We start from the raw sequence: 27,909 nt of genomic DNA on the forward strand, positions 1-27,909 counted from the left end.
GGCCAGAAGAGATGGGAAGTGGCTTGAGCCCAGCTGACTGAAGGCTGCAATGTCTCTTCTCTGCATCCTGGATGGTAGAAGCTGGTCAAGCAGAGTACACACAGCCAGATCCTCACCTCCCTTTTCTTTGGTTGTTTTTCAAACCTTCAAATACTTTCTTTCAAGGCTGATTGACCAATCGCAGGGTACCAGAACCACAAAGTGTCCATAGCACATGGAACACAACTGCCCTCAGCCACAGGTGGCACCCTTTTACTCCCTCCTGAGGGTCCATTCTTTGCTTTGGTGTAGAAAGGGCTTTAACACCTGACAAGCAGGGCAGCTGGGGAAAAGACACATAAAGCAAGGAAGAGATGCACACTGAGCTGGGCAGGCACTGGGGGACAGTTTGAAAGACCTTTCTCTTTGGGCCTTGCCTTTCTTAAGGAGCCATGGATAAACCAATCCAGATAAGAAGCAGGGAGCAAAGGGAACTGCTAATTAGGAGGCAGAATGCAAAGTCTGGTTGCCAACACAAGCCAGCAGTGGGAGAACATAAAGAATTCAAGGACCTGATGACATCCTGACCTCTTATGAACCAGACACCCCAGGGCGATCCATTCCACAACCTGAACAGACTCCTAAGTCAAAAAGGTAGGGGAAATATTTAAAAACAAATTAGGAGGAGGACTGGCACTAAGGACTCAGGAAGCAAAGGCTGGGGAAAATTTCACACCAGAGACCACTTACGCTCCCAGCATGCACTTAGGCATGTGGATCACAATCGTTGCTGGGCATCAACTTTCTATTAAAACAGAAATTTTAAGAGTAGCCCCTCATACCTCTGCTTGAGTGACAGGCAGCTGCATCAGGGCAGAGAGGAGAGAGGTTCTGTAGTCATGCGCAGAATCGCTGAGAGTGCAGAGCAAAAAACCTGTCTCACCACAAGAAGCCAGCATACTGCTGGTAGGAAGAGAAAAAGAAGATTTGGCAAAAACCCAAGGGAAGGTGTGGCTTCTGTCCTGTCCCACAATGTAAGCCACCCAGTGGCCTTGTAACCAGCCTTGGTTCCTGGAGTAAGCAACTGCCAGGCACCTGAATGTCTGGGTCTATGCAAATTTAGGTCTGGATTAAAGGCTTCTGACATGAGAGGATCTGGGTTCTGCTACAAGCATTTAAATTTGTTTTGTTGTTGTTTTCTGATGCAGAATATAATAGGGAATTACAAAGGGGCAGGGTGTCAGGGAGGTAGGGACTTTCCCAGCCTGCCACCAAGAGATGCTGGAAGGGAGGTGCTCCTTCTAGCCACCTGGACTTCTTGCCTGGAACTCCAGCCTCCCCTCAGAAGGGCCCAGGAGCACTCCAGTCCTTGATTGTGCTTCTCCCTGTGGGTGGGAAAGCCCTGAGGGAGGTGACTTTGAGCAGAGAGGGAGGACTGGTAAAGGCGCTGCTCTCCACAGGCTTCTCTGGCTTCCTTGTACCCAGCTCCCAGGCTTCCTCCCAGCCCATGTCTCATACAGCATTTCCTCTGCCTGCCACTAGGGCTACCACCATGAGAAGAAGGGCTTCCGACTCTGAAAGCTCTGTGTGTAGGACTCGCTGGCAGACCGCTGGTGGGATCGGGCAGTCTCAACGATCACCGGTGGCATCTGGACGAGGTGCAGAGGACTCTTGTTGTCTTTCAGGGCCTGGGTCAAATTTAGGATCTGCAGTGGGGAAAAGGAGATAAATAGGGGTGCCTGGGATTCCAGATCTTCCTCTGCAGGGAGGTCAGCAGACAGAGCACTCCTATAAATCAATAAAAAATAAACACACCAGCAAGTGCCTGGGTCATACCTGTAATCCCAGCAACAGGAGGCAGCCTCAGCAACTTAGCAAGGCCCTAAGCAAATTAGCAAGTCCCTATCTCAAAAAATAAAAAAGATTGGGATATAACTCAGTGGTAAAGTACCCTGGGGTTCCATCCCCAATACCAAAAAATAAAAAATAAACAAACCCAGGGAAAATCATACAAGTAGGCTATTTACAAAAATAGGAATACAAAGAGACAACAAACAGAAAATGGAAACCTTTCTATTTATTTTAAAAATACAAATGAAAAGCCAGGCACACTGGCCTGTGCCTATAAATTCCCAGCACTGAAGAAGCTGAAGCAGGAGGATTATTGAGTTCAGTAGTTTAAGGTCAGTCTGGGCAATAGAGTGAGATCCATCTCAAAAAACAAAAAACATAAAAAACAAATACTGCCCCTATTTTTTTGCCCTTCCAGTTAATAAAAGTAGTAATGATGACTCAGAAGTAGGGAGAGCTCAATTAAACAGACAGGTTGGTGACCTCTTTTCCCTGTTCTACTTCAGATTTCTATAGGGTAGAGGTTCATTTTATTTTGGTATATGAATAGTAGACAAGTACAGATGTGATTGATCTCTTGCACATTGGGAAAAATTGGATGTTTATGGAACCTTAAGGTGTACTTTAAGTTATGTGAAACTTGCTTAAGCCAGACTCCAACATGCCTCTCATTTTTAAAAAAAAATGTGGTACTAGGGACTGAACCCAGGGCCTTGTGCAAGCTAATCACACAATTTACCCTTGAGCTACATTTCCAGTCCTTGACTATCATTTTGAAAGGTGAGCTGGCTGAATGTGTAAGACTAAGCAAGATTCCTGATTTTCCAAGAGTCAGCTGACTATAAGAGAGTCTCCTGAGGGCATGACACAGTCCTGCCCTACAGTCTTCTACCTTCAGCCTCCTGTCAACCAAACCAAGGTTTCAAAGCAAGTGATGCAAGATCTGACTACCTTTCTGCTTGATTCCTTCAAAGTTTCCCTTCCTCTGTTCCTTGCTGGATCACACTTAAGGTCTGCCCTTGGTTATGTGTACAAATTGTGATTCCTATTCTTGAATAAATACTTTCTTTGCTTATATGATAGCCTGGTGCTTTTTAAACTGACAGTTATGCCAAAAGGCCTTCTGAAGACATTAAGAATATAAGATGTAGAAAAAGATAAAACTGCATTCCCGCAATCTCCCCTACATTTTGCTACTTTGGATAATTGCCCCAACTGGGTATAATGGGAGGAGAGTTGCTATGGTGTTGGCAAGGGACTGATTTGGGAAGGGACTGGAGAAGTTGGTGCAATACGGACACATCCAATATAAGTGTGGGAAGCAAGATTATTCCTTTATTATTGAATTCTCTAACAAAAATAAATCATATGACTTTAAAGGTTTCCAAAAATTCTGTCAGCCTAATAGGGCCCTAACTTTACTTAGAAAGCTAGGAAGACCACATTATGGTTTTTGGACAGCTATAATAATAGCAGTTCTTAAAACTTCCAACAACCCCATTTTCAGGGAAAATGGACTCAATGAGCCCAAGAAGTGCTCTCAGCAAGAGCCCTTAGCTTAATGGTAGAAAGAAGTAAATGTATAATTATGTCTGGGAAGACCATCCTATTCTTTAAAGATGTGAGAAGCTAACTTTCTATATACAAAATCATAATCATAATAGTTATCATGTATTGAGTACTTCAATACTCTAAGTACTGCTACACCTATTTCAAATAATTCTTATAATAACCTTAATGAAGCAAGTACTCATTAATTCCATGACACAAATGGTAAAATGAAGGGAAGCAGACATTAAGCAATGTGCCCAGGTCAGCCGCATAGGTAGTAAATGGCACAGCAAGTCTTTAAACCCAAGCAGTCTGACTGGTTTGTGCCCTTAACTGCTAGACCATCCCAGATCTCCTTAAGAGGACTTCAAAGTGATATGCAGAGCTTTCAAATTATTGTTCAAACATATTTTTACTATGCTTTTGGAAGATTAAAAATGCCCTAGTTTCTGTGGCTCCCTTTTGAAGGTGAAAGTGGAAAGACACGGCATAATACCACTTGTAACTCAAACAAAAAAATTATAATTGTAGTCAACATTTGAGTGCTTACCATATACCAAGTGTTATTTTTACTTAATGCTTGATATGCATTATCTCAGGCAATCTTCTGTTCAATTGTGCAAAGTATTATTGTTAACCTATTTTATAAGCAAGAAAAAAGAGGCTCTTGCCCAAGGTCAGAGAGCTTGTAAGTGGTAAGATAGTCTGACTGTAGACACCAGCTCTTAACCACCAAGGCATATGGCCTGTCTTAATCAATTTGAAGACAGGGAGCACTGGCTTATTTACCAATAACTTATCCAGCAACTGGCACAGAGATATGCCCATAATTCATCAAGCACTGGATCCCATGGAAGAAATGGGAGATTGGACAGTATTACCTTTCCTTTTCCATGTGTTAGGACAGAGTCACAAACATGTATGGCATAGACTGAAAAGCATGTAAAACACAAGTTTTACACATTTGCTCAAATAAGCACATAACCCTCTCAGAGAGATGCCTAAAAGAATCTGGAGGATAGTGCAGGCTTACCTGTCCCCGCATGACAGCAATCTGCTTATGGAACTGGCCCCTGTCAAAACCAGGATCTTTCTGTAAAAGAAGGGATAGAGATGAGACCTGTGTGAATGCTTCATAGGAAGCTATTTTCTTGCCTAGTTAGAAACTTTCTAATATAGAAAGTCCACATAAGTCTTACTGGGCTTGGTAAAGTCAACTAGTACCCTACGAACTCCTGCTTTTACAGATGAGAAATAGAACAAGCAAACATTTTGTTTTCCATCTCAAACTCTAGGCTCCAGTGTTCCATTTGGAATCAAGAGCTCTGTGGATATGTTGGAGCCACATGATGTACACGATACACGCTAGTGTGATCCATCAGAGCTGCGTCTCTTTCAAACCCATTCAAACCAGGTTCTTCTGTCCATATGTGGAAACCTTGCTCTTTGTTGGCTAACTCAAGTCAGATGGGTATTAACCATTCCCTCTTGGCTTGTGTCAGGATCAATTAGATAAACCATCAGGAATATCTTCTTTATGTAACCAGACTGAGGTTCCCAGGACTAACCTTGAAGAGTTCATATAGGTCCTCCTCCAAGTCTTTGACGAAGTTAGGGTCTGATATCTTTGGGAGAATTAGATCTTTGATCTCCTGAGAGAACGGGACTTTTGCCTGGGGCAACCATGCCCAGTAAAAAGGATCTGAAAAGAGGAAAGGCCAAAACCAAAGATGGTGACTGGAAAAGTCCCTGCTCATCTTTTGTAGTCTATCAGGGCACTTTCAAAGAGAAAACCCCTCTTCCCTGATACACAACAGAAAAGAATACGTACAAATGTTATTAACCATAAAGGTTGTATGGATAGTAAGTAGAGGAACTAGGATTCAAACCCAGATCTGCCTAATCCGGACATTATGTGTCCTTTCAAGATAAAAGATCACAGAGAAGAAACCACCTGCCCTGAGATATTGAGATGGTCCTGAAAATGAAGACTAGTGCTGCAAAAGGGATAGTGACTCCCTACTTGTTTTTCCTCCCTTTTTCCAAAAGCTTCTTACTTACAATGTGGTAGGGGATATCAATAAGGAAGACAGGACACTGACAGCTGCTGTAGTGACTCAAATAGAATAAAACATGAAAAGATAGTTCTCAGTTCTAAGACAGAATATGAAGAATGCAAAGTGGATGAGAAAACTCATCTTTATGCTTCCAATTTCTCTTCTTTCTCTCTCTTTTTTTTTGTGGTGTGGGAGATTGAACTCAGGGCCTTGTACGTGCTCTACCATGGAACTACACCCCCCAACTCCCTGTTTCTAATTTCTAATCACCCATGTGCCTCTAGTGGGAATAATATAAGGTAAAAATTAATAATAATTTATATTATTGAACAGTTGCCATTGTATTAAAGGGTGAGTGAATTATTTCATGAATTCTTAGAATGATCCTATAATAGAGGTATTATCTACACTGTACAGCAAGCAAACTAAGACTGCGCAAGAGAAGAGTCAGACCAGTGTTCTTAGCCTTACATGCTCTCCAAGAGTCAGGATGCTTCAGTGGGAAAGCCAGCCCATTGTCTATGGCCGCCACCTTGATAACAGGTTCCTTCACCACCACCCAGTCTGTATCCTGCAAAGCAAGGAGAGACTAATTAGCGAGAGAGCCGGTCTGCCTCAGTCCCTGAAGAGTAGTAGCAAATCAACCCTCTCACCCCACTCAGACACCAATCCTTCAAATTATTTGGAGCCATTCTCTGAGCTGGTTTTTGTACTGTTACTTGAACCTGGCACATTTATGGCACCTCTGACCTTGCTCATTTCAGGTTCTCTGGATTCCCTTCTTATCACAGGAAAGGATAATGACCAAAACAAAAACAATTATATAACAATCCTAAGGATAGGCAATGAGAATTCCAAGACTGGAAAAGAAGAAAGAAAAACCCACTTCAGATGACCAGGGTTCTTTTGTACGGACTTTGACTCAGATGCCATTTCACTGGTGATGCTAAATTTTCTAATGAAAAAACAGAACCACAGAAGATAACAGTTGGCTGTTTTTGTACAAAGGAGTCTGTTCTCCTGCTTCAATGATACATAAAAAAGGACCAGAGTTGAATGGAAAAAGTGGGCAGGCCACCTGTGACAGCCCTAAACAGGGACAGTCACTACGTGGCTCCATACTTCAGGTTCACTGGTGCCATCACAAGAACAGGGACTGTGGTTCCTAGACACTGCATCCAAATCCCCTGGAATCCCTTATTAAAAGTGTGGAAACGAGTTTTGCCCCAGACCAGATGAATCAATTTCTGAAGTAAAGGCCTGAGGAATGTACTATTTAGTTTTGCAGTGCTAGGGATCAAACTCAGAGCCTTACATAAGCTAGGCAGGTGTTCTACCACTGAACAACAACTCTTTTATAATTCAGGCACAAAATTTGAGAGTCAGTATAAGAGAAGGAAATAAAACCACCATGAGAAATAAAAACTGGGGCCAGGTGTGATGGTATGCACCTGTAATCCCTGCTACTTGGGAGGCAAGGACAGGAGGATCACAAGTTGGAGGCCAGCTTCAGCAACTTATTGAAAGGAGATCCTGTCTCAAAAAAAAAAAAAAACTTTTATAAAAGGACTGGGGCTGGGGATATAGCTCAGTTGGTAGAGTGCTTGCCTTGCAAGCACAAGGCCCTGGGTTCAATCCCCAGCACCGCAAAAATAAATAAATAAATAAATAAATAAATAAATAAATAAATAAATAAATAAATAAATAAATAAATAAGGACTGGGTATATAGCTCAGTGGTAATGAGCCCCTGGGTTCAAGTCCCAGTGGTAAAACTTTGCCTAGCATGTGGAAATTTCTGGATTCAGTTCCTAACACTGGTGAGGGAGAGTAGACAGGGAGGGAGAGAGAAATAAAAACCAAACTTCCTGCTACTTTTAAAAGACATGTAGACAAACAGTGATAGAGAAGAGTAGCAGAGGATGAGAGGAACAGAAGAGAAAGAAAGGTAGAGAAGCAGTCTTTTCTAATCTTAGTTCTGTGGAACTGTGGCCAGTTGTGAAAAATGTTCCATGGTTTGAACAGGGTACTCCCTGGGCCAAACAAAATTAAACAGGTTTGTTTCATGCACTGCCTCTCAGATTTACTATGCTACTATGCAATGTGAAACTCAAAGGAATAGAATATGTTCCAAATATGTTCCATGTCAAGTTCCAAACTTACTTGACTTTTTCTTCACTATCCCCATTAAAATTAGTCAGTAGAATGTTCCTTAAAACACACTGAGAAAAAACAAATATTAACCTATTAATTTTAAAGATTTGTTCTTCCCCAGTTCTTCTAAACTTATATGACCATTTTGTGTGTTTCTATATTATAAAGATATTCCTTTCATGCTCTTCTTTGAGATGTAGAACAATCTCTTACCCGAGAGCCAGAACTATCCATTGGATAGTCATATTTAATCAGCCAGTTGTCATTGCCTCGATCTGTGAACAGAAATATAAAGTTAGCAGAAATAATCAGCGTGACCTTTTAATTTAACTAATGGTGGAATAGGTATTTTGAACGCCTGGACCAACCCTTCTGCTGAGAAGAACTAAAGAAAATGGATAAAATATTTCAAAATCTCTGGAAGGCATTGTTGAGTCTAACAAGACCATAAAAACTTAACAGTTAAGTTCTAGGAGAGAAAGAAAATTCAGAGGAAAGATTCCAGTATTTGTGGCTTCTTTTTCCTATGAACCTACTGATTTGGGAAGACACGTGACTAGAAGGTTGATAAGTAGAACAGTGTTCTAATAGTATTGTACAGCTAGTGAGACAAAAGTTATAATCCAATCACTGATAAGGGAAGGGGACACACTAGTAAATCATCCATACTATGGGTTGAGACCTGAAGAGCTATCTATACCTTATAAGCAAGCCAGTACCCTCTCAGTACCTAAAATTAAAGTAATTCTTGGTGGTTAGTGTGTTTGCTGTTTGTCAAAAGCAAACTTTGTCCACACAGGATTTATGCCAGTAAATATTTCTATAATTTTCTTATAATGAGTATCTGATCACCAAAAATAACCAGATATACAAACAGACAAAATGAAATGAATAAAACAGAGAAACATGAGAAAATTAAAGCAATCTATAGGGTCTCCAAACAATGGATATATCTTACATAGATTTTTAAATGTTCAAGATAAAATATTTAATGTTTTAAGATTAAAAAAAGAGTTTTAGCAGAAAATAATCTATAAAAAAGAAATCAAATAAAAATTCTACAAGTGAAAAAATAAACATTACCAACAGTAAAATTCAATATGGTATATGAACTTAACAGTAAATCATGCTGAAAAGGGAGATGGTGATTTAGAGATAGTAAATAAGAAAATAACCAGAACAAAGCACACAGGGATTAAACAATGTATGCATCGTTGCATCTAACAGCATGTAACTGGAGTCCTAGGAGAGGAGAGAAAACTGGGGCAACAGTTAATATTTAAAGAGATTAAAAAAAAAAAAAAGAAAAAAAGAAAGAGATAATATCTGAGACTGTCCTCAAACTGATAAAATGTAACTACAGACTCAAGGTGCCCTGTGAATTCCTAGCAGGAGAAATACAAGAAAAACTATACATAGGCTATCCTAGTAAAAATTTTGAAAACCAAAGATAGGGAAAATCTTTAAAGGAGTTAGATAAAAAGAATGATTACTTTCAAAGAGGCAACAAAAAGGGGATGAGGATGTATACAGCTCAGTGGTAGAGCACTTGCATAGCATGCCCAAGGCCCTGGGCCTGGATCCCAGTACAGGAAGAGGAAAAAAAATAAAAAATAAAAAACTCCAGGTCAAAGGAAAATAACCCTAAGTAGAAGTTTAGAAATGCAGGAAAAAATAAGAGCAATAAAATAGATTAATGTTTTAGGTGTGGTGGCGCACATCTGTAATCCAGTGGCTCAAGAGTCTGAGGCAGGAAGATTGAAAGTTCAAAGCCAGCCTCAGCAAAATCGAGGCCCTAAGCAACTCAGTGAGACCCTGTCTCTAAATAAAACACAAAAACGGGCTGGGGATGTGGCTCAGTGGTTGAGCACCCTGAGTTCAATCCCCAGTACCAAAAAAATAAAATAAAATAAAGGTAAATATGTTAGATCTAGAAAAATATTGCCAGTTTTGTTTAGGTAGGATAGTTTGCATAATTTTTTAAGGGTTTTTTGGGCAAATTTAAGGGTTTTGTTTGTTTGTTTGTTTGTTTGTTTTATAGTACTGGGAAACTGAACCCAGGGTCTCAAATGTGCCAGGCAAGCATTCTACCACTGAACCACATTCATGATCCCAAGAGTTGGTTTCTGAAAATATCAACAAAATTGACAAACCTATAGCTAGATGGACTAAGAAAAATTTTAAAAAGAAGGCTCAAATTTCTAAAATAAAAAAATGAAAGCACAGATATTACTACCAATTCTACAGAAATTTTAAAAATTAGATGAGAACACTATAAACAACCATATGCCAACAAATTGGATAACTGAGATAAAATAAGTAAATTCCTAGAAACCTGAAACCTACCAAGATTAAATCACAAAGAACTAGAAAATCTCAAACTGGATATGATAGTACACGCCTTTAATCCCAGCTACTAAGGAGCCTGTAGGAAATCTTAAATCTTAAATTCAAGGCCAACCTGGGCAACATAGCAAGACCCCAATCTTAAAAAAAAAAAAAAAAAAAAAAAAAGAAAGAAACAAAGAAACCTGTAGGGAGACTGATTCATTAATCAAAAAATTTCCTACTGGGCATGGTGGTCTGTACCTGCAGTCCCAGTACTTGAGAGGTTGAGGTGTGTGTACTGCTTGAGATCAGGATTAGAGACCAGCCTGGGCAACATAGCAAGACTATCTCCAAAAGCAAACAAACAAAAATTGCTTCTCTGATAAATTCTACCAAACATTTAAAGAAGTAATACCAATCCTTCTTGAACTCCCAAAATACCAAAGAGAAGGGAACATTTCCAAATCGTTCTGAGGCCCTCATTACCCTAAAAATAAAGCCAGAAAGAGACACTACAAGAAAACTACAGACCAATATATCTCATGAACACTGATGTAAAAATCTTGAACAAAATACTAGCAAGCTGAATTAAGCAACATATTAAAAAGATTACAGACCATGAACAAATGGAATTTATTCATGTAATTCAAGGAGACTTGAACATATAAAAATCAGTCAAAATAAACACACACACACAATCCTCATACTTGATATAGAAAAAGCATTTGACAAAAATCTAACACCCTTTATAACAAAAACACTCAACAAGCCAGGAATACAATGGAACTACCTCAGCATATACAAATACACCTATAGCAAAATCATACTCAATGGTAAAAGACTGAAAGGTTTTCCTCAAAGAACAAGAACAAGATAAGGATGCAATTGCTTTTACCACTTCTGTTTAATATAGTACTGGAAGTCTTAGCAGAATTAGGCAGGAAAAGGAAATTAAAAGGCAATCAAATTGGAAAGGAAACAGTAAATTCAAATGATGTCTTTTGCAGAAAAAAAGAAACCATCTTAAACTGTGAAATCTCAAGGGACCCCCAAATAGCCAAAACAATCCTGAAAAATGACAAAGCTGGAGGACCCACACTTTCTAATTTAAAAACTTACTGTAAAACTACAGTAATCAAAATAGTGTGGTATTGGCATAAAGAGAGACACACAGATCAATAGAACAGAATAAAGAGCCCAGGTGGGTGCTATGGCACACTCAGCCCCAGTAGCTGAGGCTGAGGCAGGAGGATCGAGAGTTCAAAGCCAGTCTCAGCAACTTAGCAAGGCCCTAAGCAACTCAGTGAGACTCTGTCTCTAAATAAAATATAAAAAGGGCTGGGAATGGCTCAGGGATTGAGTAGCCCTGGGTTCAATCCTTGGTCAAAAATGAGAGCCCAGAAATTAACCCTGATATGTATACAGTCAAATAATACTGACAAGGGTGTCAGGATCATTCAAATTCAGTTTTTTCAATAAACAGTGCTGAGAAAACTCAACACCCATACTGAAATTGGACCCTTAATACCATGTACTATACTTAACTCAAAATGGATCCGTGATCTAAATGTAAGACCTAAAATATAAAATTCTTAGAAAAAAAAAAACAGCAAAAGCTTCATGACACTAGATTTGGCAATGACTCTTGGATATGAAAGATACAGGAAACAAAAGAAAAATCTGTGCATCAAAAGACTATCAACAGAGTGAAAAAGCAATGGAATTGGAAGAAGTATTAGCAAATCATACATCTGATAAGGGATTAACACCCAGAATATACAAGGGACTTCAAAAACTCAACAATAATAAAGTAAACCAATTTAAAAAAATGAGCAAAGGGGGTTGGGAATTTAGCTCTTAGTAGAGTGCTTGCCCAGCATGCACTAGGCCCTGAATTCCTCCTCCAGTGCCACAAAAATGAATGAATGAATGAATGAATGCAAGCAAGCAAGCAAAGGCTTGAATAGACATTTGTCCAAGGAGGATATACAGCTGGCCAATAAGCACATGCAAATAAGTTAAATATCACTAATCATTACAGAAATGCAAATCAAAAACTACAATGAGCTACACAAGGTGGTGCATGCCTGTTATCTTAGCAGCCCAGAAGGCTGAGACAGGAGGATCACAAGTTCAAGATCAGTCTTAAAAATTTAGTGAGACCCAAAGCCACTTAGTGAGACCCTATCTCAAAAATAATAAGGGCTAGGGATGTAGCTGGATGGTAAAGTACTGCGTTCAATCCCCAGTACTGGATTCAATTGCCAGTACCAAAAACAAACAAACAAAACACTACAATGACTGCTTACTATTAAAAAAAAAAAAAAAAAAATAGTAGGGCTGGAGTATAGCTCAGTGGTAGAGTTCACATTTAGCATGTGTGAGGCCCTAGGTTCAATCCTTAGCATGTACCCCTCCCCTCAAAAAACCCCAGAAATTAGTGTTGGCAAGATGTAGAGAAATTGGAAGAATTGTAGAGAATTGTGCATTGTTAGTCAGAATGTAAAATGGTATAGCCACTATAGAAAATAATATCGTAGTTCAAAAAATTACTAACAGAATGACCATATATGATTCAGCAATTCCACTTCTGGGTATACACACAAAAGGAATGGAAGCAGGTATTTGAAGAGATATTTGTTAATTCATGTTCTTAGCAGCTAAAATGTGGAAGCAACCCAAGTGTTCACTAAAAGATGAATGGATAAGAAAAATGTGGTATTCACATTAACTGAAACATTGTTCAATCAACAGAAGGACAATCATTGTTCAAAGGAAGGCCATTCCAATACATGCTGCAACATGGATGAACCCTGAAGACATAACACCAAATGAAATAGGTAAATCGCAAAAAAGGCAAATACTATATGATCCCACTTTTACCAAGTACTTAGAATAGACAATATCATTGGGGCTTGGGGGAGGGAGAATGGAGAATTATTATTTAATGGGTACAGAGTTTTATTTTACAAGATGAGTTCCACAAAAAGAATTTGTTCTAGAGATGACTGATGGCGATGGTTGTGCAATAATATGAATGTGCTTAACACCACTTTAACTGTACACCTTAAAATGGTTAAGACAGTATTTTATCATAATTCAAAATATTATAAAAAATATAGCTTAGAAAAGCACTGAATTTGATCAGATTAAGTGAATTAAAATTAAAATTGTACCAGAATTTTTTTTTAATATCACTGATATACAGAGCCATCTCAAGAAGTCAGAAAAAGACAAAACTAGCCTGGCATGGTGGCACATGCAGGTAACTCAGCAACCCAGGAGGCTGAGACAGGAGGATCACAAGTTTGAGGCCAGCCTTAGCAACTTAACAAGACCCTGTCTCAAAATATAATGTAAAAAGGATTGAGGATGTGGCTCAGTGGTAAACTGCCCTTGGGTTCAATTCTAGTACCAAAAAGAAAAAGAAAAACACAACACTATCCTGTGATACATCTTGATGCTATAAGAATGATTTGGGATGAAGGATAGGCGTGCTCCTTCAATGTTTTGCAAGAGTCAGGTGTCTTCTGCTGGCACCAGGAAATAGGCTTGGATAAAACAGCTCCAGTGCTCACCATTTTGGATAACCACACGCTTTGTCTGGACAAAGTTTAATCTGGAAAAGTATTCTCTGAGACCCTCTCTAAATGTGCATGACCCTTCCAACATAGAAAAACAAGCTCGTCCTGACAAGGCACTCTGATTCTCAAGCCCTGCACATCACCAGGCTTTCCTCTGTGCCTCGGGAGAGTCTGGTGCAGGGTGTGGGGTCACCCATGGCTGCTCACCAGTGTTGCGGATAATGTAATCCAGTACCACTAAGCGCTCAAACTGGAGCAGTAGTTGCCGGTTGGTGTTCTCAGGGAGAGGTTCTGCTTCAAAACGTCGCAGCCAGTAGTCTGCATCTTTGTAGCCTTCAACAAAGAGCTGGAATGAACCAACCTGCAACCAAGAGGAAGGAAAAAATCATTTCCCTACAGTTCAAGTCTAAAGGCCCTAGGGGTAAGGCAGCAACCCACTAATGCCCTGTGGAGCTCACATCAGAGACAGGAACATTTCATGTCTTCGTTTCTTTGCAAGTACAGGAGAAAAGGGATGTGACAGAGATCATTCATTCACTTTGTAAAAGAAGTCTTTTACAAATGGTCCAGAGATTAAAGTGAGAAAGTAAGATGTCTCAACAGAAATGAGGAAGATGGGAGCCTCAGGGTAGGCTATTCATAAGCCCATATGCAAGTGGGTGGGCATCTTGCTTCCCCACTTGAATAAGTGCTACTATAAACCACCATATTTTATATGCCACAGAGGTGCAATCTATACCTTTGGTGGTAGCCCGATGCGGTTAAACCGCTGCCCAACTTTTGGCACTTTCTGTAGAGCAAGTCGCTTGCCCCTGGACTTCACTCGGTCAATGGCACTATAGTTGAAGGTTTCACTGGCCAGGTATACTACCTACAGTGGAAAGAGAAGAGATACCCACATTAGAATCAAGTTTAAGGAACCAGATCACCATTGAAGAGAATATCTATATGCTCACCAATACTGGTTCTCACACACACACAAACTCACACATACCAAAAAAAAAAAAAAAAAAAAATGCATTTCTTAGCCTACCCAACAACTAGGACAGGAAATACAGCTAATTTGGACCAAATTGAATGTTGACAAGGTGATATAGGTACACCACTTCCAGGCCTGGCCCCTAAAATCTCTCATACTCTTTAGTTCATATTTCCCCATCTGTGTAGCTGGAAATGGAAGGGTTCTGAGATGGCACAGCCACACCATGGAAGGATACCATATCTCTTGAAGAAACATGAGTGAAATGGGATATGAGAGAGCTGCCTAACAGACATGAGCAAGAAATAATTCCTATTAAATATATTAAACCACTGAGATTAAGGGGTTGTTATGCAGCTAGTGTGAATCACCCTTGACAACAGGCACCTCCTGAATTAGAATAGGCCCAAAGTCTACTTTCCTTCCAGATACAAACATGCTACAACTTGTACTCTGTATCCTTTTGTTTCTGTATCCTTTTGTTTGAATTTTTTACTTTGTGCAATTATTTGTATTTTCAAAAGAAACATGAAGCCAGGTGCAGTGATGATGTCTATAATCCCAGGAAACTCCAGAGGCTCAGGCAGAAGTATCACAAGTTCTATTTTGTTTTATTTTTGATATTTTTAGTTGTAGATGAATACAATCCTTTATTTTTTAATTTATATGTGGTGTTAAGGATTGAACCCAGTGCCTCACGCATGCTAGGTGAGTCACAACCGTTCGCCTGAGGACCACAAGTTTGAGGCCAGCCTGGGATGAGATCCTATCTCAAAAGTAAAAAAAAAAAAAGAAAGAAAGAAAAAAATATATATATATGGAAACTTGTTTTTTCACTTTACAATGTACTTCTAGATTTATGCATAACACATTATATCTAGAATAGTATGAGGAAAGGGAAACTGAGGCACCAGGAGACAGGAGTGGGAAGAAGGCTAAATTACTCCTTTTTTGATTCTTTTGTGGCCTTCTTATTTTTGCACTAGATGCAATGCACTGCCTATTCAAAAAATGGTAATGGGCCCAGGCTTGATTGTGCACATCTGTAATCCCAGTGACTCAGGGAACTGAGGCAGGGAGGATCACAGTTGCTGACCAGTCTCAGCAACTTAGAAAGACCCTGTCTTAAAATAAAATTTTAAAAATCTGGGAATGTAACTCAGAGGAAGACTCCTCCTGGGTTTAATCCCTCGTACTTCCCCCACACCAATTATAATGGGACTCATATCACACCTGACTGTCAAATTGCAGTGACCCCATTGTAATCCATACGTGTGTCCATTATCACACTGTCTTATGCTTATCTAATCATGTATCTAACGTCTCTCTTAAAATTAATGAGATTTAGCAGGGAGAGCTGGCACATGCCTATAATCCTAGTGACTTGGGAGACAGAGCAGGAGTATTACAAGTTGAGGCTAGCTTGGCAACTTAATGAGACTGTCTCAAAATAAAAAAATATTTTAAAGGGCTGGAGTCAGACACAGGATTATGTCTTTCCTCCTAGCAATTTCAGAGGCTGAGGCAGGAGGGATAGCAAGTTCAAGGACAGCCTCAACAACGTAGTGAAACCCTTAACAACTCAGTAAGACCCCCCTCTCAAATAAAAAATAAAAAGGCTAGGGATATAGCACATTGGTAAAGCACTCCTGGGTTCAATCCCTCTTATCGGGGGGCAGGGGTCTAGAGATTTGGGGAGACAGAGAACTCTTATTCACATTTAGCATTCCCAGTACCTAACACAGTACCTGGCACATATTCATAAGTATTAAGAGAATGAATGAAAGAATGAATGAATGAGTTACAAGCTTCTTTCAGAGAAGGCAACTAGCAGGTTTTAGCATACAAATATCTTAAATCAAAAATTTTAAAAAATTTTTTAGATGTTGATAGACCTTTATTTGATTCATTTATTTGTATGTGCTGCTGAGAATCCAACCCAGTCCCTCACACATGCTAGGCAAGTGCTCTACCACTGAGCCACAACCCCAGCCCCACTTAAATCAAATCTATAAGAAAATTTTTATCCTAAGCCTTGCAAAATTCATTACAACTCATTATTTTGCCCATGAACCTTAAAAGCAAAATAATTTACTCCCAACCAAGTCTCCCTCCTACCATTCATCCAGTGTTAGCAGGGTTCCCCGAAATGAATGTGCAAGGTACAGTAGCAGGCACTCCCTACCTCACAAATCAGGAAATGCAGGCATATGAATGAAAGAAAAGGGCTTTCTAATTTGCCAGTTTCCACCACAAAAACCCTGATCCTCTCAAGCCATAAAGCATCCTTTGCCTCCTATCAGATTTATTTGTGATCATTCTTCCCAACAAACCACTTTTTCCCCTAGGATTAATGAAATTATCATAACCTGAAATCTCACAGGAACAGAGAACAGAAATAGTCAGTGAGTAAGAATTAGAAACTCATGGGGCTGGGGAGATAGCTCAGTCGGTAGAGTGCTTGCCTCGTACGCATAAGGCCCTGGGTTCGATCCCCAGCACCAAAAAAAAAAAAAAGAATTAGAAACTCATTATTGGAGTTCCATGACAATTGTGAGTCCCATTTTCACAGTGACAGATGCTCTGATCAACTACATAGAATTCCCTCATAAATAGGGAAGGTTAGAAAGGGAAAGATTCCTCTCACTATTCTTCAGCATCTGAACGTTAAGCTTGCAAAGTTCTGTCCTACCTTAGTCTCGTGGAAGACAAGTGTTTTAACTCTGCCTGACTTTCTGATGCAAAAAATCCTTAGGCCTCATTAACAGAGAAAGAGAAAGAACAGAGATGGGAAAGAAAGGGATTATGCAGGTGACATTAATGATTAGAATAGCTTATAAAAATAATACAGGCTAACAGGTAGGGAGTATACACACTGTGTCAGGTACTGGGTTATATGTTTAAATGGATTATCTTGTGTAATTTTTTTTTTTTTTTTTTTTTTTTTTTTTTTTTTTTTTGTGGTGCTGGAGAATCAAACCCAGGTCCTTGTGCATGCTAGGCAAACAGTCTACCACTCAGTAACCTCTCTCATTCCTTTTGTGTAATCCTGATATCCACTCTACAAGAAACTATTTATATCCCTATTTTTACAGTAAGGAAACAGCCTAGGGCAATTAATTAACTTGCACAAGGGTCACACAAATAAAAAGAGTCAGAATTCAAACTCAAGCCTTCAGATTCTTAGGCAAGGCTCTCCAGAAGCACCAGTATAGTAGGCAGGCATACAGCCAAGAAGAGTCCATTTGCTTAGCAAAGGAAGGAAATTAGAGTGATGAGCAAGGAGTAGTTTAAAAGTTTCTAGAGTCCAGGAGAGGCCTAATAGGAGGATTTCAAGTTAGTCAGGAGATCTGGAAGTGTCAATTATGAAACAAGATGTTCACAGTGTTTTGTTTAACTATTTGCACAGTGAAATAAAATCAAACTACAAAGGGAGGGAATGAGCTGCATAATGCCAGGCAGTGAATTAGATATCAAATGGGAACTATAAGCCTGGTCATACATTCTCTGCAGGGTGAAGTTGGGAGAGCTTTGGGATTGTTTCCATGATTAGACATTCCTTCCCTGATTCAGATGATATTTAATGATTAGTTACTATAATACTTTGTTAGGTTCTTACTATAATACTTTGTTAGGTTCTTAGAATGGGAAATGGATATCTCAAGAAGTGATCTCTAACTTCTAAAAAGTTACAAACTAGCTGGCTTATTGTTTAGAGTTCAGTAGAAAAGGAGCAGAAATAGTCAAACATTCACAATAATCGCTGTCTTCTAAAGTATCCTAAGAGGCAGATACAGTGGCACATACCTATAATCCCAGCTACTCAGGAGACTGAGGCGGGAAGATCATAAGTTCAAGCCCCGCCTTGGCAACTTATGGAGAATTTGTCTCAAAATAAAACAAAAAGGACTAGAGATGTATCTCAATAGAGAAACTCTGGTTTCAATCCTCAGCACCGAAGGGGAAAAAAAACCAAAACTGTTAAACCAAGTTTGCAGGGAAGTTCCTACCTGCTGATCAATCTCTTTGCCATCTAAACCTATGAAGAAAACCTCAAGTAAAGGTTTTTAATCTCAAGGCATGGTTTAGAGGACATCAATGGATAGACTTCAACTGGTCACCTGAAAATATACACAAAATACTAATGGCAAAAATGTGTTTTTTCTAAGAACAGGACCTTCAGGTTAAGATCCAGAGCTATGAAGCCACCTCTGCAGCCTCAGAGCATAAGATAGGCATTCACTTAAGTTGTTACTAAATCTCAGGCACCACATACTCAGTGGGTGATGATGTGTCCTTAATTGCTTGTATGCTGACCAACATGTTCCTTCCCCTCATAACTCTTGAAGAGTTTCATGTAGTACAGGGGTTCTTAAATAGCTAGTCCATTCTAGATTATATCTAAAGCCAGGTATGGTGGCATGCTCTTGCAGCCTCAGCTTCTTGTGAGGCTGAGGCAGGAGGATTGCTCAAGCCCAGAAGTTCAGAGCCAGTTTGGGCAACACAGCAAGTTCCTGTCTTTAAAAAAAAAAAAAAAAAATTGAAATCCTGGAATAGCTCTGAAATCTAAGAGAGTGACCTTAAATAGTAGCTAGGTTTCTAGCTGGGCACAGTGGTTCATACCTGTAATCCCAGTTGCTCAAGACACTGAGGAAGGAGGATCATGAGTTCAAAGATAGCCTCAGCAAAAGTGAGATGCTGGGCTGGGGATATAGCTCAGTTGGTAGAGTGCTTGCCTCATAAGTACAAGGCCCTTGGTTCAAATCCCCAGCACTGCTGGGGGATTTTTTTTTTTTTAAAAAAAGCAAGACTACTAAGCAACTCAGTGAGACCCTGTCTCTAAATAAAATAAATAAAATACAAAATAGGGCTGGGGATGTGGCTCAGTGGTTGAATGCCCCTGAGTTCAATCTGCAGTCTCCCCCACCCAAAAAAAAGTAGCTAGGTTTTTAACCAGGTTGGGGTTCCCTGGTATATAAAGACCAAAAGAGCCAATGTGCATTAGGCAGCTCTGAAATTGTATATAAAATCTGTTTGTGCATCTTTCTAAGCACAGTTTTCATCAGATGAACAATTAGTGAGCCTAATCCTATTATCTTCCCCCAAAAATGTTCAGAATCCAAGATTGAAATGGCCCCCAATGGACCCAAAGTCCCACTAACAAGGTTTAGGCCTCAGTCAAACTTTGGCCCAGCAATAAAACTCCCTGGAAATGAGTCACCGACCTTTGTACGGGGTACAATGTTGAGTTCCAGTTTTTGGTCCACCAGGCTGGCCCCTGCCTCTGAGAGATATCCCTGGTTGAGGACAAGGCAGTCACGGCCAAAGCAGCAGGGACAGCACAACTTCTGCAGCCACTTGGTCCACTTAGGATTAAGATGCCCATATGGCTCTTCATTCTTGGGTTTGAAGACAGCAATGATCCTCTACACAGACAAAAGAAAAAGGTGAGTTGGGGGTCTGGATTGTAATTCAGTAGTAGACTGTATACTTTGAATGCACCAGGCATTAGGTTCAATCCCAACACCACACACACACACACACACACACAAAGTCAGACCGTCAGACCAAGTCAGCAGAAATCCAGAAGGAAATGAGAGGGCATAAGAAGACAATTCCTGTCTAGTCAGACTTGTAGCAAGACACCAGTTCGTATGTGCAACTGAGACCCACTGATCAAAAGAGCTGTGCCAAAGATGTCAAATCTCCCCATTCTTCCTTGCTACTTCTCTCCTCCTCTTGATTTCTCTTCTCCTCTCGATTTCTCTTCTCTCATGCAAGCACCTACCTCTGACTTTGTGCTTCAAACAAACAAGGTAAATGGATTTGTACATTTCTAGAAGCAAGATCCAGACGCCAACTCAGTGGCTCCTCTTGAGACATAGACTATAATCTTTTATCAATATCAGAAGGATATAACATCATACTGCATATAATAAAGGTTCCAAAGTAATATTTTCCTCCAAAAGTGAGGAAATAACTTGTCAGGGATGATATATTATCTTTTTTTTTTTTTGCATGTATTCCTGCCCTACTTATCCTACAGGACCTTTCCTTTATATGACATGCCAGAAATTTAATACCATAAAACTCTAACTTCCAATGTATATACATAAACACTATTTCTCTTTATCAATTATGTAAAGACTCAAACATTATCAACTATGCCAGGTGCAGTGGCACATACCCGTAATCCCAGAGGCTCAGGAGGCTGAGGCAGGAAGATTGAGAGTTCAAAGCCAGCCTCAGCAACTTAGCAAGGCCCTAAGCAACTCAGTGACACCCTGTCTCTGAAAACAACCAAAGAGCCAGACATGGTGACACACACCTGCAATCCCAGTGACTGAGGAAGCTAAAGCAGAGGACCAAGTTTGAGGTCAGTTTGGGCAATAGAGTGTCCCTGGGTTCAATCCCCTGTATTCCCCCTCCCCCCAAAAAAGCAGCCAAAGAGACAAAGATAAAGAGAATCTGCTACCTGTTTAGAATAGAATTATCTTAAGTAATTCTGATAGGCAAGAGACCACAAAGATTAAATCCATCTTCTTAATTCTCAAAGGCTGTTGGAAACATGGAATGCCTAGAAACTCTGGCTCTACCTCCTGAAAGTTTTCTTCTACAGGCCTGTCAGCTCTCTGAAGTTGTTTTACATTTATCTAATTCCCTCCAGTTCCCAAACTGGCAATTCAAAGGAAGAAAAGCAAATATGCTAACCAAGTGACTCATCTTCATATCATATGACCCTCCTTCCCCCCTCACGCCACAGCCAACTCAAGCTAATGTTCACTTCATACAATCAACTGCTACTGAATAATCAAGAATACCCTTCTCACCCACCAGTATTTAGGTGAGAAAGAAAATGCCTAGTTTTTCTCACCATCCTCTCTCCTTTAACAGATTATCAATTCCTTTATTACATCTAGGAGAAAGTTTCAGTTTAGTGCCAACATTTTAAAAACTCCTTTCCTTAATATCCACTTAGTAATGTCCCTATTTAATGAAGGGGATGAAATATAAACAGCTTAAGTAATAGTAGTCCATGAAGATGGTGATAAAACAGAACTGCACAAGGAAGCAGGGGGTCACCCATTGGCTGGTGTAAGGCTCTACAATCAGTTACTGGAACCTGGGACCTCTAGAGAGTTTCCTACAGTTCAACAGGAGAATATTACGCTATGAAAGAAAAGGCCCTTTAAGAAAAACAAAATTTAAAAAAGAAGGAGGGAGGAGGGGAGGACGAGGAGGGAGGAGGGGGAAGAGGAGGAGGGAGGAGGATGGAAAGGAGAGAAGGAAAGAAAAACAGGAAGAAAAAGAATAGATGAAGGAGGAGGAAAAACAGCAGCAGTCATTGCCTGTGAAATATACAGAAGTGATCCTTAATTTAAAAAAAAAAAGTGACCCTTAATGAAACTTTACAAGTTTGGTAACCACGAAGTGGATAATTCTTAAACCTTTTGGTCTAAAGATTCTCTTAAATGCTTAAAAATTATAAAGGAACCCGAAAAAGCTTTTGTTTGTGTGGGTAAAAGCTCTATCTGCTGTACTAAAAATTAAAACTGAAAAAACTGTTTAATTCACTTAATAATAAACATAAGCCCATTACACATTAATCATGATATATTTTAATGACAAATAACTATTTTCAAATACATTTGGTGAAAAAAGGCTTTCATTGTTTTACATTTTTTCAAATATCTTTAATCTCTGGCTTAATAGAAGACAACTGTGTTCTCACATCTTCCTTAGTATTCAATCTGTTTCAATATCACACATCATGTGACATCTGGAAAATTCCACTCTTTACTCACAAGGAAATGAGAGTGAAATAGGCAAATAAAGTCTTACTTTTATTATGAAAATAATTTTTAGCCTTGGACCCCAAAAAAGAACTCACAGGAGCCCACAGGCCACACTTTAAGTACTGCTGCATTCTGCATTAGAGACTGGAAAGAAGAAACAGCAGTACCAGACTTATTTAGGTAGAGCAGCCTTGTTTACATACACATCAACTCTGGTTTTTGGTACAAGGGAGTGAACCCAGAGGAACTTAATCACTGAGCTATATCCCCAGCCCTTTTTATTTTTTATTTTGAGGAAGGGTCCCACTAAGTTGTTTAGGGTCTCACTAAGTTAATGAGGTTGAATTTAAACTTGTGGTCCTTCTGCCTTAGCCTCCAGAGCCACTGTCCTGAGCCACTGGAATTACAGGCGTATGCCACTGTGCCTGGCACATACACATTAACTCCTACAAAAGGAAAGAATGGGCTACTCCAAACATATTAAACCCTGAAAGAAGATGGGTCCAAACAGACAGAATGTAGTGAAAGTGATTAAGCTTGCGTTTATGTTCACACCACAGTGCCATTGACACAAACTGCCTTACCCCATTACAACTTGTGGCTTGGGAGAATTGCTTATATTGATGGTAGATGATGCTTAAAATCTCAAGATCTGTATAAGATGCACAAACGTGACTATCTCTGAACATTTTAGTAAAAGAATTTTACTGTGTTTGAAATTATCTGATAGTGGTTCTCAACTAAGTAAAAGAAGCAAGCATTACTTAAGAGGACACAAGGTGATTGAAAGAAGCATATTCAATACTATAACAATTTTATATTTAGAAAAATGGAAGCCAGGCAGTGGTGCATGCCTGTAATCCCAGAAGCTTGGGAGGCTGAGGCAGGAAAAATCACAAGTGCAAAGCCATCCTCAAGCAATTTAGCAAGGCCCTAAGCAATTCAGTGAGACCCTGTCCCTAAATAAAATACATATGTTTTTAAAAGGGGGGGGGGGCGGCTAGGGATGTGGCTCAATGTTTAAGTACCCCTGGGTTCAACCCTAGAACCAAAAGAAAAAGAAAAGAAAGAAAAATGGAAAAAGATACCACTTTCATGACAAATTGTTAATATAAAGCCTATTAAAGATTGAAAATTGGGCTGGAAATATAGCTCAGTGGCAGAGTGCTTGTCTAGCATGTGGGAGATACTGGGTTCAAGCCCCAGCACCACAATCAATCTGAAAATACTGATTTTCAATACTGAAAATCAATGATAGGAGCCCAAGTTCCAGAACATGTAGGCAGTGTCTTTATAGACTCTGTAACTGGCATTGATGCAAATACCAAAACTTAGTATGACCTAATGAATTGCTATTCTCAATGGTTATAAAAGTATCTTCTTAACTGGACATGGTGGTGGGGGATGTGGCCCAGTAATTAAGTGCCCCTGAATTCAGTCCCGGTACCAAAAATAAAAAATGTATCTTCCCAAAATTATACTACTTTTGCCTTTTTCAATGTTGTATATCCAAGAAAGCTTAAACCAAAGGTCAATAAGTACAACAACAGAATAAAAAACTCTAAGCTTCAGCTAAGAACCAGGAACTATGCCAGGGCCTTTCATGTGTGATATCTCATTTAATCCTCTTAAACTAGTAAATCACATGCTGTTCTGTGATTCCTGGCAATATGAACATCTGGTAGAACTGACCACACAAAAGAGAGAATGCTCAAAAAATATGTTTGTTGCTGAGTGAACATGAGACCTGAAGCACAGGGATGTAAGTGAGGAGGGGTAATTTGAGCATCCTGTACCATGACTCCTAATCTAGCATTTTCCGTCTAACAGTTCCAGGTCCCTACTTACCCTGTGACAGAAACCATCCTATGTTGGGAAATGGAATCAGGACTATCTTCTTCAAAGAATCTTTTCAGACTAAGTTCCAAAAGTAGCCATTATAGAAACTGCTGGTCCCAGCTTCTTCCCTGGTCATGGAAACCCTGATTTTTAGCTGGGCAAGGTAAAGACTATAGTCTCCAGCCACTACTGCAGCTAAGTTATGGACAGTGTTTTTAGGCAGAAGGCTCTGCTTGCAACTCTAGGAAAGAATCCTAAGGGGTGGGGACATATTTTTTCTTCCTCTTTCCTTCTTCCAAATGGATGTAAAGTAGATGTCTACAGCACGAGCAGCCACTTGGAACCTGAAGTGGAAGCCACACACTAAGGAAGGCTGAATCCTGGATGGAAGAACCTGCACCCATGAAAAAATAAAATGCCATGAAGCCTGTAGAATTCCTTCACATAAGAAATAAATGAACCTTTTTTCAAGTCACTATTATTTTAAAATGTCTGTCACATGTTGCCAAATTCAGTACTAAGAAATATATTGGCTGAAAAGAGAAACCAAAAATTCTGATGAGTAACTCTGAGGCAGCAAAGCATTGTGATTAGAAGCATGACCTCCAGAACCAATATGCCCAGCCCCATCACTAACTTGCTGTGAAATCTTGGGTTAATTAGTTATACTATGTGCTTCAGTGTTGTCACCTGTGGAGATAGTTATAGTACTCATCTTGGAGGGTGGTTATGAGAATTAAATGAGCTACTATTTGTAAAGCACTTAAAACAGTACTTGGCATATAGTAAGTGCTATATCAGTATTTATTAAATAACATTAATACATTTGGAGTACGGTCAAAATGACAATACTAACTACAGTGAATCTGTGGGCCAGTCTAACCACCCCCCCACAGCATTTAGGAAGTACTCTGTTCTAAACCACATCTTCCTCAGTGGGAGCAGGATGATTACATTAAAAGTTTGATGAGGGCATTTTGTTTTGACTTCCCCTCTAATAAAGAATAGTGGCTAAACATCACCGAGAAACTATGATCTGCCTTTCTCTCTGTATGTATGAGGTGATAGTACTTTGTCTTCCAGGGAGAACTGAGAGATCCTATTACTCCCAGTAGTTCCTGACATAGTGCCATGGAACTGTAACAGTGTCATGAAAGAAAACGAAAATCTGAACCTATCCAAGATAATCTTAGCCCATTTTTATATCAGTCAATAAACCAACCTCCCCATCCCCACCCCCCAAAAACACAAAACAACTCATACCTTAAATCTCATTCTGTTCTCAAAAGATGAAAGCCCTTTGCTGACTTTTAGACCTCAGGACACTCACCTTTCCTTGCTTCTGGAAATGATGGTTCCCATTTGAGCTTTTAAACTCTCTTATTTAAGGGTCTTGGAAAGACCTATTACTCTCAAAGCCTTTCCCAACCCAGTTTATGTAAACAGAGTTGATGGCAGAATTGTCCTCTGGTTCTTGATAATTCAGGGATGACTCTCATGAATAACTGGATCATTCAATGGACCTGACCAAGAGCTACAAGTGACAGCTCATCCTGGTCACTCAGGACTCCTCTATCAAAACAGTATACTGGCCAGGCACGGTGGCACACACCTGTAATACCAGAGGTTGGGGAAGCTAAAGCAGGAGGATCATGAGTTGAAAGTCAGCCCCAGAAACTTAGCAAGACCCTAAGCAACTCAGCAAAACCCTGTCTCTAAATAAAATATTTTAAAAACAGTCTGGGGATGTGGCTTACTGGTAAAGCACCCCTGGGGTTCAATCCAGGAGGCTGGGTTTGTGGCTCAGTGGTAGAGGGTTTGCCTAGCCTATGTGAGGCAGTGGGTTCAATTCTCAGCACCATATATAAATAAGTAAATAAAATAAAGGTCCACCAAAACTAACAAACATATTTTTTTTAAAAGAGTTCACACAGGAGAGATGCTGGGAAAATGTGAGGAAACTTTAACACCCATAATTTTAAACACATTATTATAACACATTTTCCCAATAAACAATTATGGAACATCTGACGACTTCAATACCTCTGGTTTGACATAAGTCAAATGCCTTAAATTCTTCTGTAGTTCTCAAAAGGATAAAAGGTCACTTCCCAATTGCCCCAGTTGCTCCATCCCATCCCCATCACCCTGTATACACAAGCAGGGGACAAAGTAAAGGTCAGCTAAACTCCACCTTAGCTGAAAAGCAAATGTTTCTAAAATTCCACATTCTAAACTGAGGAACTGTCAGAAATGATTTGAACCTTCTCCCAGAGGAAGTGAACAATAACCTGGCCAGGTGAAACTGATGAGTCCACACACACTAACTTCTGTCAATAAAAGTCCAGGAATTGTGGCAGGAGATATCCCCACAACACATAAGGCTGGAACTGAATCCTCAGAGCCCCTGATGGCTCACCTGTTCTTCAGAACAACAACACATTGCTCCGGTGCGAAAAGAAGGATCAAGCCCAAAGCCCCAAATCTGTACAAATCTAAACTAATGGCCGAATAGTAGTCTCAGTAGTTTATAAAGCTAAAGAACCTACTGGAAAGCAGCATCTGCTCGCACCTCTCTGTCCAGAGGCAAATTGCCCCATACTACTGAACCCTTCGCCTGTTATCTGGTCAGTTTCCTCTTTTCATGTTCGGTTTACGCTTTCTCCACCACAAAGGTTCTGATTTATTTCTTCATCCCGCAGAGCTTCCCTATCTCCAGTCCTGAGTGGCATCCCAAAATCCTGCTAGGGGCTGGCACTGTGAAGTTTTTCTCTTGCAGCTTTTCATTCCTTCTTCCCCTGGAGATGAGAAACCCAGAACTCCCCGTGCCCCACCCGCCCGGCGACCGCGGTCCCCACCCCCGCTCTCACCCCCTGAGGGTCCTTGACGAAGTAGCTTCCGCTGGAGCCCTGGTAGATGCGCTCAGGGCAGATGCCCCGCTCGATGGCCAGCTCGGCCTGCCGCACCACCGCCTCGAACTCGGGGTCCTCTGGGAACTCGTTCCGCTCGCGGTGGGCCTGCGCTGCGTGCGCCGCAGCCGCGGCCTGGGCAGCCAGGGCTTGGGCCTGCGCCGCCACGGTATGAGTCTGGCCCTGGGCTGCCGCGCCCCGGGCCCGGTCCAGCAGTGGCTGCCGCTCCCGGTCGTGGCCCGGTGAGCCTGGCGGAGAGGGGCCCGAGCCGGACGCCGCCGCCACGCGGACCGCGCCCCCTGGTACCTGCGGAAAGTGAGTTCCCGAGCCCGATGGGAAGGTGTACTCCGGGGGTTGGGCCCGCTTGGGGGACACTAGTGGGCTCGTCTCGTCCATCCCTCTGGCCGCCGGCTCCGGGACCCGGCGCGCTCCACACAGCTGAGCTCGCGGCCGGGACCAATCCGCAACACCCCCCACCTCCGACCCGACCAATCATGTCACGGCACCTCCGTGGCCCCGCCTCCAGACTGTCCTGTTTACTTGGCGACGAGTAGGCACGGCCCCTCGCGCGCGAACAGTAGCCAATCAGAACCTGCTCCTACGCAATCGGGCCTCCGCATTTTTCTCCCGTCACCTTCGGTTAAGACTGCGCATGCTCTAGGAGCCAACTCCGGGTCAGACACGCCCTCTGCCCACTGTCATCCCAGCCCCGCCCTTAGCTTCCAATTGGCTGACCAGTCTTTGGGCTCTTTCAAAATATCAACTTTTCGTATTAGTCATTTGTTAATTGAGTGCCTACTATGAAGTGGCTGTGAGTCTGGAAGAAATCTCATCTTTGTATCATTAATTGAGTACCTACAGTGTTCTAAGTTCTGGAGAGACA

The 27,909-nt window shown here is 40.7% G+C and overlaps 1 protein-coding gene across 1 annotated transcript; it reads right to left on the reverse strand.

The window, feature by feature from the left end:
- Nucleotides 1-1,001: 1,001 nt before the first annotated feature.
- On the reverse strand, nucleotides 1,002-27,491 carry LOC306658673 (phosphatidylinositol 4-kinase type 2-alpha). Its single transcript, XM_079135846.1, has 9 exons — nucleotides 26,988-27,491; nucleotides 19,708-19,908; nucleotides 14,243-14,374; nucleotides 13,711-13,864; nucleotides 7,805-7,866; nucleotides 5,910-6,009; nucleotides 4,950-5,083; nucleotides 4,415-4,474; nucleotides 1,002-1,685 (listed from the first exon to the last, which is right to left on the reverse strand). Exons 1-9 carry the CDS (start codon nucleotides 27,420-27,422, stop codon nucleotides 1,524-1,526), a joined length of 1,440 nt encoding a protein of 479 aa, XP_078991972.1. The 5' UTR covers nucleotides 27,423-27,491; the 3' UTR covers nucleotides 1,002-1,523.
- Between the last annotated feature and the right edge of the window lie 418 nt (nucleotides 27,492-27,909).

Source organism: Sciurus vulgaris (genome assembly GCF_902686455.1).
Source record: "Sciurus vulgaris genome assembly, chromosome: 4".
NCBI classification, from domain to species: Eukaryota; Metazoa; Chordata; class Mammalia; order Rodentia; family Sciuridae; genus Sciurus; species Sciurus vulgaris.